Consider the following 14,317-nt stretch of genomic DNA (forward strand, 5'->3'; position numbering starts at 1 on the left):
ACGAATATACAGAAAGATCAAACTAACAAGTGATCTTACAGTTAGAAATAACTAACAGTTAGTTACTCATTTAAATCATATAGTTAAACAATTATGTTTCTTAGACTTGTTTAAGTATATGATTTAATTGAGTAACTAACTATTAGTTATTTCTGACCTTTCTGTATATTCGTGTTTTTAATTTTATTTATTGTTGCCTTTAAATTCTGAAGATCCTTGTAGGTTTTAGCTGAGTAACATTTTGTTGAATGAACTTATGATAAACTATGATACTGAAAACTTTTTATACTAATAACGTTGAAACAGTATCATACTAAAGAGTTTTGTTTTCATTGTCCTAATTAGATTTGATATAAAACAAAATACATAGTATAAATACTAAAAACAAACTGAATCACTTAACAATAACTATAAAACATTAAAGTAAGAGCATTTACTTAATTCTATAGTTCGTAATATATTCAAAGTAGATTATGTAATTATTTCTAAGTATATTCTCATTAAATATATCAAGAAAAAAACTACGATCAAGAGAAAAATTAAAGGGAAGTTTAGTAAGTTTTGTTCTTTTTGTTTTTATCTTTTTAAACTTGAAGTTTTAAACTTTCAACATTGAATTCATAAGTTGTTTATTCATTAACTAATTTGATTAAAAGTTTTAGCTTTTTACTTACAAGGTACTATTCAATTTTAGTTCAAGTTTATTTTTGTTCCTTACTAAAATCTAATAAACTAATGATTGAAGGTAAGAAGTAATTGTTTGTGTTACTCTAAAAACAACCGTTTTAAAATTGTTAACTTTCTTTTAGACTAAACATTAGAATTTAAATTATAATAATAAGACGTTCATGTATCAAACGTTTATTCATACTACCACGATTTCATTGCTAAGCAGAACTTCAGTTACAGTGATAACAATATTATTGTGCATAAAGGTATTGGTATTAATAAACGACAGAAAAGAGCGCAACATAATTAGTCCTGGGACCTATTGTACGAAAATCTATTTGATATTAAGTCGTACACGGCTTAGATAGTTTAATGCCTTGTCCAGGAGTAAAATTGTTTGATAAGTAATAGGTAAATAGTGAACAGATCTTAAAAGGTGTTCAAGTGGTGTGCGACTCGATAACCGAAAGGTTTTTTCGTGCACCAGGTCTATAGACCAAACATTTTAATCGCTTTTATTTTTCGTTCAATATACAATATATTAAAATTATAAAACTTATTTTTCTAGAAGCAACTTACTTGCTAATTTCCATATCGTCGATTTTATAGTCCGAAAATTCCTAACGAGGTTTTGATTTTATACTTTCTAACTTTTTAATCTTAGAATTTACTTGAAAAGTTTCACAAGTAAGTTATCAAACTTGAATTTTATTATGAATCGCCTAATTTACTTTAATGCGTTATTACATGCTTTTCGGCAAACTTTAAAGCCCTCGACAATACCTCAACAGCTGTAAATATAAGAGTTATGACAAATTTTTAAATTGAGTTGTTTTTGCCTCAAAAACGATCGGTTTATTGAAGTTGCTTCTACTATAACTTAAAATAAATAATTGTAACGAGTACAAAAAGTTATAACCACAAAATATTATATTAATTTTAATAAGCAGGCACCAGTGTAATTGAATTTCCAACAGAAAAACACAAACTTACACTAAAAGTTAAACAATCCACCTTTAAATGCTAATTCAATAGATAAACTGAAAAAGTTTCAAAATTAAAAACTGATTTCGTGTTTAAATTTTAGTTGAAAACAAAGTTAATTTCACCCAAGTTCTTAAAAATTAGATCGAAGCGACTTACACTGGAAGTTTTAGGCAAAACCATTAAATAAATTGGAAAATAGGTTAAATATAGTTGACACGTTAAACAAAGAATTTCTATCAAAAAACTTTGAAAAAGACTGCTTTTATTAAATGTGGGAGTCTGGTCTTTGCCTTCAGGTTTCAACAAAGGACTTGAGGTGAAAACTGCTCTGGGTTTTGCTGCTTAAAAATATATACATAAATAAAAGATCTATTTATTTAGAGAAGAATATTAAATTCTACTTTTTCAGCAGCAAAACCCAGAGCAGTTTTTACCTCAAGTCCTTTGTTGACACCTGAAGGCAAAGACCAGATTCCCACTTTTAATAAAAGCATGGTTATATACCAATTCAAATTCTATTGCGACAATAGCTACAACGGTCTTACAACTAGACAGCTGAAGAAAAGGGTCAAAGAACACATACCTGCTTGCATTGATAAGTTTTTAAATTTAGTTGGAAATTAAAAAACTTTATAAAATTAAGATTGCAACAAAAAGATCTGCTATTGCGGAACATTTGGTGAACAATCAGAGATGTGCTGAAATTTTAATTTGGAGAGACTTAAGATAATTAAAAGTTGTTATAACTTAGTTAAAACTCAAATTCTGACAATCATATCTTAAGACAATGTTTAAAAAGTCGCATCTCAAAAGTAATTCATAACAATTTAAAAAAAGTAATGTAACTATTTAAAAAAATTATAAATGCTTATGTAGGTTTTAAAAATGATAGAGATCGGTAAAAAAATGTGAAATATTTTTATAAAACTGAAAGTAAATAATTTCTAAAAATTACTATATTTTAGTAACTTTTTTTAGCCATGTTTTAAAAATTGATTTGTTAATTAATTTATTAGTTAATTTATTTATTTTAAACACTAATGCAAGTGTATTTATGATGAGTTATTTTTTTAATATTTATTAGACATTTAAAGGGATACTTAACAATAAGTAACATTTTACAAAATTTAAACTATTTGAGATTAAATAGTCTTGCATCATTATGCTAATGGTGGCTAAATATCTTCCAAAAAATATTCTGTTGAATACTATAATTGTTTCTTTAAACTATTATAACATCTACCTTAAGATAGAGTTAAAAATTTAGTGAAAACTTATACAAAAATGATTTAACAAAGTATTTAGTAAATATTATTTTACAAACTTATCTGATAAGCTTGGCATTTAACATGAAAAAAATTTGGTTTAAAAACAACTCTGTAAATACAAAATATTCTTACAGAAAGTTTAGCATTTAAGGTCCTTTTAAAAAAAATTGAATCTAAAAAAAATTAAAAGAAAAAAAGTAAATGATTGTAGAAGCAAAATGATAAAAACTAACGAATAAATACAGTATATAAAAAAAGAATACTCGAGTGAATTTGTATGTAAATTCTCTTAACAAAGAAAAACAAACTTAAAATTACTTTTATTCAACTTTTACAAATATATATTTTCTAGCAACCATCAATTATAAAACATTTTTTTTTAATTTATAAATTGGTATTCACAAACACTTTTCCAAACAGTTTAAATGATTTTTTTTAAATACGCACACGCAAAAAGCACAAAAACTTTGAAACCCGACTAGTTCTGTTTGAGCAGATGACGGTATCTGCTTGAATTTTTGTCCTTGTTGATGTAATGTTGCACGTACGAACAACTGGCTTGAAACTTCACGTTTCTTTCCACGCAGTGTTCAATCCCCGCCTGTGTGAAAAATAAAAAATGATCAAGAGGTCAGAAACTAAAAATCATCAAAATTTAGAACTGCTGTTAACGAAGCGTGAACAAAGAATTGTTTTAAGCACTGTTTTCAATTATAACTGATATGTTACCAACATCGAACAAAGTTTATTATATTTTTAGTAAACTTAACACGAAGTATATCATTTTAAAAGAATGATGTAATTAAATCGTACTTTGTGTGTCATAGTTATTAAGTTCAAAAAAAGTTTAGAACGCATTAACAAATAAAAAATATTTAAGTTCATATATATTACAACATAATGATAGAGTTTATAGTTTTATATAAGAAAACCTTTTTAATAATTGAGTCTTCAATAAAGATTTCTTAAAATTCTTTCATGTTTTTTTGTTCTAAACTTTATTATAATCTCCAGATATTTCTATAGCTTATTATAACTAAAATATATTTACAAATAATATGTGTTTAAAATAAACAAACTTCACCATTTTTTTAACAGATAGTTTTCTGGCAAACCTGTTTTGGCAAATCACACAAATACTATGTTTGATTTTTGTATATAGAAACTTTTCTTATGAGCTGGACCGCTAACAATTAATCATTATCAAAATTATATGTTCATTATCAGATTTTACTTCTATTTGGACAATTTATTTTATTTTTTATTGTAGATAAAGTCATTATGTTGTGTTTGTGTTTTTTAATACTTTTAATAAAATAATTTTAAAAAATTCTTAAAAAATATTTCAACAAACTGTTTATACAAAAAAGATTCTTTTATCAATATCATTTTTATCATTATTCGAAATATGAATATATTATTCTTTAATATAAAGACTTAATTTTATTCTTATTATATAAGCCCTTACTAAATTCTTTTTCTAAGCCTCAAATACTTTAAATTGTGTTTGAAATGTTACTCAAGTATTAAATTTTTATTTGAACAAGGCTCACTTTCTATTATTTTTATAACTTTTTAAATTCATAAAATAGTTAAATAGAACATGTAGTGTACATTGTACTTATTAATTAAAAAACAGCATGTAAAATATATACAAGATTTTATGTTATTAAACACCATAAGCGTAATCATTATACTTGAAAAGAAGATTCACTTAATGCTTAACAATCAACTATTATTATAACTTTGGGCTAAAATAGATTGTGAAAATACTAATCATTGAAATATAATTTTTTTGTTAGCTTTGAAATACAGCCTCAGTACTTGTTTATACTATTTTTGTCAGCTTTTATTGTACTTTGCTATAATACAAACAGTTTAAGACCATGTGCTTTTTTGTTTCACAACAAATTACAAAAAAAAAGGTTGAGCTAGTCGCTCATTAAATACTATTAATAAAGATAAAAGGTAAAGTGATAAAACTATTCAACAACTAAACACTAAAACAACTTATTATAAAGTACGATATCTTAAATTTAAAAAATAAGCAAAAAATAGTTTGATAAAACATCAATAAATCAAAAAATATATTCATAAGTACAAACTTATGCTAACCGCAACTAGTATTTTTGCTATTCCCTTTCCTCTGTGCTGTGTAGGAACAAATGTGTGATAGAAATTAATTGAATTGTCGTCTACCTTTTCATATTGAAGGTAACATTTGTCGTTGCCTATAAAAAAATTATTTGACTGTGAAAAACTATTTATATTTGATTTTAAAGTTTTCACTTAGCAATATGTTAAGGGCATAGGGGGGTAAACATCCTTTTTTGGTTTTTGATCTTATTTTATATAGTTTTTACTAAGTTACAAGATGCTTTTTACAGATTTTAAAAATTCAAAATAATTTTTGAGATATAGCCGGTCAAAGTCGGAGGCAACAATAGGTTTCTTATGAGAGGCGCAAACTAAAACGGCAAAAATAGACTATTTCACTAAAAATCTATCTTCTCCTACGTTTTTTGAGATAACTACCTCAAACTTTCAGGAAACGTTTCTTGATATATTTAGAAAATTCTGTCGGAAGGAATTTTCAAAAAATTGAAAAATAAAAATTTAATAAAAAAAATAAACAAAAAAACAGTTTTTTTTTAGTTTTTTCATTATAAAATTTTTATTTTTTTGTTTTTTTAAATTCTGTTCCGACAGAATTTTCTAAATATTGCAAGGAACATTTCCTGAAAATTTGTAGTAGTTATCTCAAAAAATGTAGGAGGAGATAGATTTTTAGTGGTTTCTAGTTATTTGCTGTTTTAATTTGCGCCTCCCATAAGGATCCTATTGTAGCCTCCGACTTTGACCGGCTATATCTAAAAAAATATTTCGAATTTTTAAAATCTGTAAAAAGCATCTTGTAGCTTAGTAAAAACTATATAAAATAAGATCAAAAACCAAAAAAGGGTGTTTACCCCCCCCCCCCCCCCCCTATGCCCTTAAGTGTATCAAAAAATATTGCCAAAGATGCATTTAATTAAATGGGTGTTGATAAACTATAGAAAATATAAATAGAAAAAATGCTTAACTTAAAGTGTTCATAAAAACTTTTTTTTTATATATTTCTCCAGACTTATGCAGTATTCTACAGACAAAGTGCTGTAAAGTACAAAGGATTTAGATGGTTCAAAAATTTTGTATGTGTATAAACGTTAAAAAGGCGCTAACACTCATTCCAAAAAACAGTAGTTTAAAAAATAGTAAATATTTACACAAGCTTTTTTATTACATGGTTAATTTTTGAATAACAAGTTCAAACAGTAGTAAAGCAAAAATTGAAAAAATAGCATAATAAATGTATTGTATGTAACGTACGAATAATTAAACATTATTATTTTTTACCAATAAACTACTTTGATTTAATATGTTAAATAATTTTAATCATATCAGTTCTTTAAATAAATTTTAAATATACAAGAAAATAAAAATAATATTAACTCTTGTTACACAACATAAGCAATACGTAAATTATAAAAAAGCAGATAAACATTACTATAAAAACTTTATAAAGTGAGTCCTGATATGAATATAAATAGTTTAAAGAAATTAGGAGTACATTTGTTTTTCAAAACTTGGTCTTGTTTAGTAAATTTTTATCTGAGCAACCGAATCCTTTTCACTGCTTAATTAAAATTGAAGTAGATTTTGAGATATAAGGGATCAAAGTTAGTAAGTCCACTACATTATAGGATGGGAATGGGCAACGCTTGTGATAGGCTGGCCAGATATGAAAAATTTCAGTGCTTGTTAGGCAGGAGCATTTCATTTCCATTTAATTTACGAAAATTACTCAATTACTATCCGATTCAATTCGACAAAATAGTAATGTGACTTTGTTTTATATCTAGTTTCTATTTGAAATACGGCTTAAACTATACCTTAAAACTTTTTTCAGTTCTTCATTTCAAGCCCTAGAACACCTAGTGTGAGTTTAAAAATTTGGTTTAGCGGGCCAAGCTCACATGTTGGACGCAGTTTTACGTGTCAGGAGCCAGATTCTACATAAAATTATTTTGTAACACTAATTATTTAAAATAAATTTCACAGGAGGGGGCAGATCTTGCCTGCGGGCGGTACATTGTCCACCCCTAGTGTAGAAGGTACAAAACAATAAGTCCAAAAAGGTTTATATTTAAAATCTTCACTCTTATTGTTTAACTAATTTTGTTCAAATATTTCTAACTTTTTTTTATTAATTTATGCAGGATTTTCTTTTAGTTTGGAAAAAAAAAAGTATTTTTTCGTAAAAATTTCTTATAAGTTTTGGTTGAACTTAAATTCAATTTAACTTTTAACAAAAACCCAGAATGTAGAAGTTCTAACACTATTATAGAAACTTTTCATTAGTAATTAGAATTTCTAATTCGAAACACAAAACATTGAAAAGACTTTAAAAGTTTATTCTTTAATATCTGAGAAAATTGTGAATATTAAAATTACAGCCCACACCTTTATATCTTTAACTTTTTTCAAAACTGAATTTATCTCAAGAGTAAATTGAAATTTTATTATCCATAAGTTTTTATATTTTTCTACTTACCTTTCATAAATAGAAATAAAAAATAGAAAAATAAACAACTAATAATTATCAAATCAGTAGTTAGTTAAATCAACTATATGTTAAAATTTTAAAACAAGAATTAAGAAACTTTAGCTATAAAATTATAACTTGTGTGTGGATATGACTGGAAAACAAAAAAAAAAGTAGTTTAAGTAATTTTAAAGTTAAAGTTAGTAAATTCATCAATTAAAAAATCGACATATAAGAGAAAATGCAATACTTCCATTGAAATTATCATTTTGATCCCCCCTGTGGCATTAAGCACAAATAATCAATTCTATTTCAAGAAAATGTTAACTACTTAAAACAAAAAATGGTATATGCTTTTAAAGAACAGCTGCAAAAAAATTGTTTGTTACCAAAAATACAAGGTTATATAAGAATACTTAAACATTTCGTAAACTTAATTACAAAATATGAAAAGGTATTAACAAAAAACCTTGCAATTTTAAATTGTATTACATTTATTTAGCTGTATCTAAAATGTTTTAATTTTCAATAATAAAAAAATTGTCAAGAAAGTTTGTTGAAATAAGTACTTCAAAAACTTAGACACTTTTTTAATGGACTTTTTAGTTATTTGAAAATGAGAAAAAATATAATAAAAATAATATAAACATTTTTTTAAAACTTACTATCTATTTCTCAAAAAAAAAACAATTTGTTAAAAATGATTTCACGTTGATAATTTGAAAGTATAAATATGCAAATAACACTGTCAATATTTTATGAAAAATACAATTTTTTTAATAAAATTATTTAAATAATCTACTATTACCAAAAGTTTAAACTAAAAAGTATTATGCATGGTTGCCACAGATCAAGCTGAGAAAAATTTCCTGACTTTTTACCTAAATTTTCCTGACTTTTTTAAATCAAACTCTTAATTTAAACTTATTTTAAAATACATAATCTAACACTTGAAACTATATAAAGCTTTCAATCTTAATTTAATACAGGTTAAAATAACAGTTTTTTAGCTGAATTCAATCATCAAACTTCCATTACATCACTTGAACCATCTGTGTATAATTGATGTATTTGCAATAAACAGCTCTATTAGCAGAACACTTATATTATTACCTTATAAACACAGCTGGTTCATTATTATTCTAGCAAAATGTTTTCGAAATGTGGTCCAAGGCCAAAATTTATCATGTATGATATTTTTTTTTTGGGACATCTGACATGACTGTGCTATTGCACAGTCAGGAAACATTTTTTTGTTCAGCTCCGCCAGTTTATTACACGAACCAGCTGAGTAATTGTGCTTGACAGTGTGCAATGTCCATAACATTTCAGTGGTTGTGGTTTGTGACTTACCTATTGATGGGCTTATACTCCTATTCTCACAACTTGCTACTCTGCCGCTGCTCTCACCACTTACCCCACTGGAGCTTGATCTAGCATTATAGAAAAATTATTGGATTCGATAAACTCCTGGCCTTTTATTTTTATGTCCAGCTCCATTCATATGTAGTGCTTTTCTTTCCATACTCAACAGTGACAGAGTACATGAACACCACTTACATTTAAACTTTTGTGTATATATCACAGTTTCACTAAGGAAGTGTCCTTGCTACAGATCATCAATACTAAAAAGTTTACAAAATCTGCTTGTTCAAGTAGGGTACTTGTTCAATATGCTAACAGAAAAATATTGCAGTTTTATAAAGGATATTTTACTAATTTATACCAGATAAAGGCATTGGAAGTTGAATAATTTTGTAAATTTCTAGGAAAATTTTGGAACTTTTTTCTGACTTTAAAGGATTTTTAATTAATTTTTACCATTTGAAGGCTTTAGAAAACAAGGAATTTTGTAAATTTAAACTGACAAATCTGACTTTTTTTTAAAATTTTATCAAATTTCCTGACTTTTCCTGACTTTTTTCAAAACCCTCCATTTTTTCCTGACTTTTGTAATTTTTTTTAATTTTTCCTGACTTTTCCTGATTTCCTGACTTTTCCTGACCGAGTGGCAACCCTGATTATGCCAATGGAATAGTTAAACCCTTTTACACAGATTTAAAACATTTTATGTAAACATGATATTTAAATTTAATATAATTACTTAAAAACCTATGCTGAATATAAAAATGCTCACCTGACATTTCTATACAAAATTCATGTTCATTTTCATTGTGGGTTACTTTATATTCTTCAGTTGCCATATTTTATTTGGTTATTTAAGTCTATCCAAACTAAGTTTTATCAACTTAAATATAATGTTTTACCTTTAAATTGATGTTAATTATAATGAAAAGTTAGTATAAAACAAGATAACGCATACACTATTTTTTAAGCATGTCAATACAAAATTGATTGCAGCAGTTTAAAAACAAGTACTTTGAATTAACAGAGGAAAAAATATGAAAGTTATAAGCTTAATATGGATAAAAATTAAAATAAAAGATGTTTAATGTTTTTGAAAAGTATATAAAGTTAAACTTTTACTCCAAATTAAAAAAAAATATTTACAAGATCAATACTGATCAAAGATCAAACTTTCAAATCATAGTCCAAAAAAAGCCAAATTTGTCCCGAAAAATCCCCCATACTAATCCTCCAGCATCATTTCGATCATGGCGGCGTTCAGCTGGTCCTCCACCAGCTTCTTCTTGGTGCCGTACTCCATGAAGGTGGGCACCCCGGTCAGCATCAGCTTGCTGTCAGTCCTGAACTCGTTCTGCCTGTCCTTCCAATAACTTCTTCCTCCCACCAAGCAGTAGATGTACACCGCATCGTCGCACTTCAGCTCTTCCATGGCCTTTCTCACCACCGGCTCGTACGTGACGCAGTCCGGGCACCATGATATCCCAGTGGCCTCGTCCTTGTCCCCGCTGAACATGCAGTACTTGGTCTTGTTTTTCAACTCAGGGGAATTCACCTGCTCCTGGAACTCCTTGTAGCCGTGAACAACAATTTTTTGCACCATTTTTGTTGTTTTACTATAAAGTAGCTAAAATGGTAAATGTCATATAATTTTATACAAACATGTGAAATTACAATTTAGAAATGATATAAACCAAATAAAAAGAAAGAATCTTAACCTATAGTAACTACTGCTCATCATTAGTATATATCCCCCTACTTTATCTTCTATTCTTTTCTTGTAGAACTTTATATATTTTTCACAGAACTCCCTTAAACTACGTTTAACACAGAGAAACATATGTTAGTTCAATAAAGTAAAATTACTGTGCAACCTGATTTTCTATTTATTCCAGCAAACTTGCTTTGCTAGGATTTGTACTAACAAACCATTAGCCTGAAACTTAATGTGTTTTTTTTGTTATTTTAAAGGTATTTTTAAACACTTAACAAGGGGTCAGCAGCTCCAAATTTAGCTATAGAAAAAGGCTAAATTATAATTTCTTTCATTAAGAAAAACCTTGCAATGGGTTTTTGATTTGATGATAAATTGGTTGAAACAAACTAAATTTCAAAGAAAATTAATCAAACTTAATTATAGGCAAAATTTTGATAAATAAAACAAAAAATTCAAAGTTGCCTACAGGTTGCAGTTTGTCAAACCCTACACTAAATAACTAAAACTATTTACAGTTATAATCAGAGATAAGTTAAGTACTTTTGACATGCATCAACATAGTATTCTACTATATCCAAAAAACCATCAATTTATCAAATAACATTCTGATTCAAATATTTTTTCTTAAGATTTTCTTTATAAGGATCTTCAAACACTTTTGTTTCAAATAAATTGTAAAAAAAAATGAAACATTTGTTCAATTATTCCAAAAACATACTTTTATAATTTTAATTGAAACTTGTCTAAAGATTTCTCAAGACACTTAAAATTAATAGCACAATTTTAAAATCTAACTTAATTTTAATTTTTAACTCAAACTATTTTTTTCAAACATTACTATTTATAAACACTAGAAGAAAACTTTACCATTTAAGAGTTCAAACAAAAAGTCTAGAAAGTAATAAGTTTACTTTTTTTTCCAACATACAGTTTGTCTTATATGCTAAAAAAAAGGCTTAAATATACACAGTATTAAAAAACTAGAGGAAATTTTACATTAATCAAATGTTAAATGTTTTGAAAAAAAAAAATGGTATAAAGCTGTAAAATAGATTTTCAAGTTGTGAAATTTTCATCTACTGAGTAATACTGATAAATGCTTTTTCCAATAAGTTTCAATCAAAACTTTAAGATTTTTTTTTGAATAAATCAAATACTTAATGATTTTCAACAACATTCTTGTAAGAAGTCTTTGAAGATCTTTTTAAAGTCATAAGTTGATGAAGTTTTAATATCTAACTATTAGACACTTTTTTAATACACAAAGATTTTTGAGAAATGAAAGGTTGCTAAAAGCTCTGGTGACATTTCAACTACATGCAATACTTCATCTGTTTAACAAATGTGTGCTGTATGATGTGTTTCCTGAGTCACTAATTTATGCTGACCTTATCCCATTTTATAAATCTGTTAAAAAGAATGAATAGACCTATTTCTTTTTTATGCTCATTTTCAAAAATGTTTAAGTGTTTAGTTAAAAATTATTTTTTTCTTTTTTTAATGATGTACTACATACAAAAAAGTATTGGTTAATTGAGGCTGGTGAGAAAAAATTGATAAATTTCTAGTATTTTAGGACTTGCCTTAAGTTAGTTTAAGACTTAAATAAAGTATTTATTGCATTTAATAATATAACAAAAAAGTATTTTTATTAAAACATTAATGATGTAATATAAAAGGTTCAATGTTAAAGTTGCTCAAGAGCTACTTAAAAGATAAAAGCCAATCAACAGTAATAAATAATGTTGTTTAGTGATAAATTGTAAATGTTAGAACACAGTAGAACTCTTGTAAGGTCTTTTGTTGTCTATTGTATAATTTATACAATTTTTCTTCTACAACTATCATTATGATATTTTTTTGCTGATAATGCCTGCTAAAGCTACCATTCATTATATTGATATTTGTTAAGTCAATAAAAATATTAATAAGGTGTTGCTTAAAGTTGATAAATTGTTGTGTACTAATAAACCTTTTATTAACTATTTAGAAGAAAAAAATGTTTTAAAGTCAATTCAAGTGAAAGATCAATGGTTTTGTTAATGAGCAGAGTCATATTATAAAATACTTAGATGTGGTTTCGGATGATAAGCTGGGTTAGAGGAAACATGTGAATTCTCTCAAGTCAAAACTGTTTTGGAGTTACTTATTTTGCTAAAGTTTAAATATTATTTGGAAGCATTAATTTTAAAATAGTATGCTACATTTTGTTTTATATGTTCATTAAATATTGTATACCTGCTGGAAGTGATGCTGCTGAATGCTACCTGAAACCAATTTTTTGTATGCCAAAAAAGAATAATAAGGTATGTTTGCCGTGTGCAAGCGCTGACTCCAAAAAACCCTCTTTTTATAAAAAAATGGTCCACTTAAGTAAATAAATGTGTAATAATTACAAACTTATAAGTTGGTGCACAATAATATGAAATATTCTTTGTTAGCAACCAAATCAAATTTAAACTTGCTAGTTTTGTTCATTCACGCAGTACAAGGTATTCAAATATATAAACATATATATAACTGAAATACCTAGAACAAAACTTTGCCTTAATCTGCTCAAGGTACTTATACCCAAAGTTGTGCTTTAAATTACAAGAAACTTCTAAAAACTAACAATAAATAATTTAAATATGTTGATAACTATTACTCTTAATCAATACAAAAAGGAGTACATTTAGAGTGCTTTTGATTTTTATGTTTTATGTGAATTGAATTTTGATACATATAATGTAGGCAAGTTTGTGTTGAGTCTGTTTTATTTTGTGATTGTTTGAATAATAAAAAGTGATTTTTTATTAAATTAAAAAAATTTAATATGATACAAAATCAAAAAATATGTGATTTTTGGGCTGCAAGCATACTTTTTTTTTTGATGTTCTTTTAAAGATTCTTCTAAATGAAGCAAAAACACATCCAAATCATATGGACTTAAATGAATATTACAACATGACCAAAAAGTGTGCTGTACTCTCTACCCCTATTTTATGCATTAGATTTAAAGATAATTTATATGTATTATTACAAGTTAAGAGTAAAAATATAGGTTTTATTCTTTATATTTCAGTTATTATCTTAAACTGTTACTGACTAATTTTTTGACTTTTATTTTAGAATGACCTTTCTAAATATTTGTTTAGAACATAATGCTTTTATTTGGGTATCAGTTTGTTGGAATTAGCAACAGCTGATTGTGTGTTCACTTTGGGGGCAGGGATCACATGATTAAATAGATTGTTGATGTATTTTTGTTACAGGTACTTGCTTGAGAATTTGAAATTCATAAATTTTCTACTCTTTTTGTTTTTGATTTTGAGATTTTAACTTGTGAGTATTCTATTTAACTAGAGAGTTTAGAACAAATAAATAAGACACAGTAATCTATCCACTAATAGGAGATTGATAATTAATAATTTATTATTTTTGAGAATAAACAATTACTCAGTTTCACCGCAGAGCGGATTTTCAAATTGTAAATCTTATTCAAATAGAAAAGCGTAAAAGTTGCTAATTTGAGTATTCTATTTGCCATGAGCAACACAAAATGATCTTTTTTCAGTTAAAATACAGTTTTACTTTTTGGTTATTATGTAATTTATTAAAGGAACATGAACTGGTTGTAAGTCACTTCCTTGAACTTTAAAAGACTTTTATAATTGTAGAGGAAATATTAAGGCTGATATTTTTCTACCATAAAAAAAACCTTACATATTAAAATTTATATTTTAA

At 26.3% G+C, this 14,317-nt stretch overlaps 2 protein-coding genes across 2 annotated transcripts; both read right to left on the bottom strand.

Annotated features, from left to right (window-relative positions):
- Positions 1-3,227: 3,227 nt before the first annotated feature.
- Positions 3,228-9,779, bottom strand: LOC145831596 (protein NATD1-like). Its single transcript, XM_082938901.1, has 3 exons — positions 9,647-9,779; positions 5,040-5,155; positions 3,228-3,525 (listed from the first exon to the last, which is right to left on the bottom strand). The coding sequence occupies exons 1-3, from the start codon at positions 9,711-9,713 to the stop codon at positions 3,403-3,405; spliced, it is 306 nt and encodes a 101-aa protein (XP_082795027.1). The 5' UTR covers positions 9,714-9,779; the 3' UTR covers positions 3,228-3,402.
- A 91-nt stretch (positions 9,780-9,870) lies between these two features.
- Positions 9,871-10,497, bottom strand: LOC145831595 (thioredoxin domain-containing protein 17-like). Its single transcript, XM_082938900.1, has one exon. The coding sequence runs from the start codon at positions 10,475-10,477 to the stop codon at positions 10,100-10,102; it is 378 nt and encodes a 125-aa protein (XP_082795026.1). The 5' UTR covers positions 10,478-10,497; the 3' UTR covers positions 9,871-10,099.
- Between the last annotated feature and the right edge of the window lie 3,820 nt (positions 10,498-14,317).

This window comes from Thalia democratica, chromosome 3 (assembly GCF_965202585.1).
Source record: "Thalia democratica chromosome 3, ktThaDemo2.hap1.1, whole genome shotgun sequence".
Taxonomy (NCBI): Eukaryota; Metazoa; Chordata; class Thaliacea; order Salpida; family Salpidae; genus Thalia; species Thalia democratica.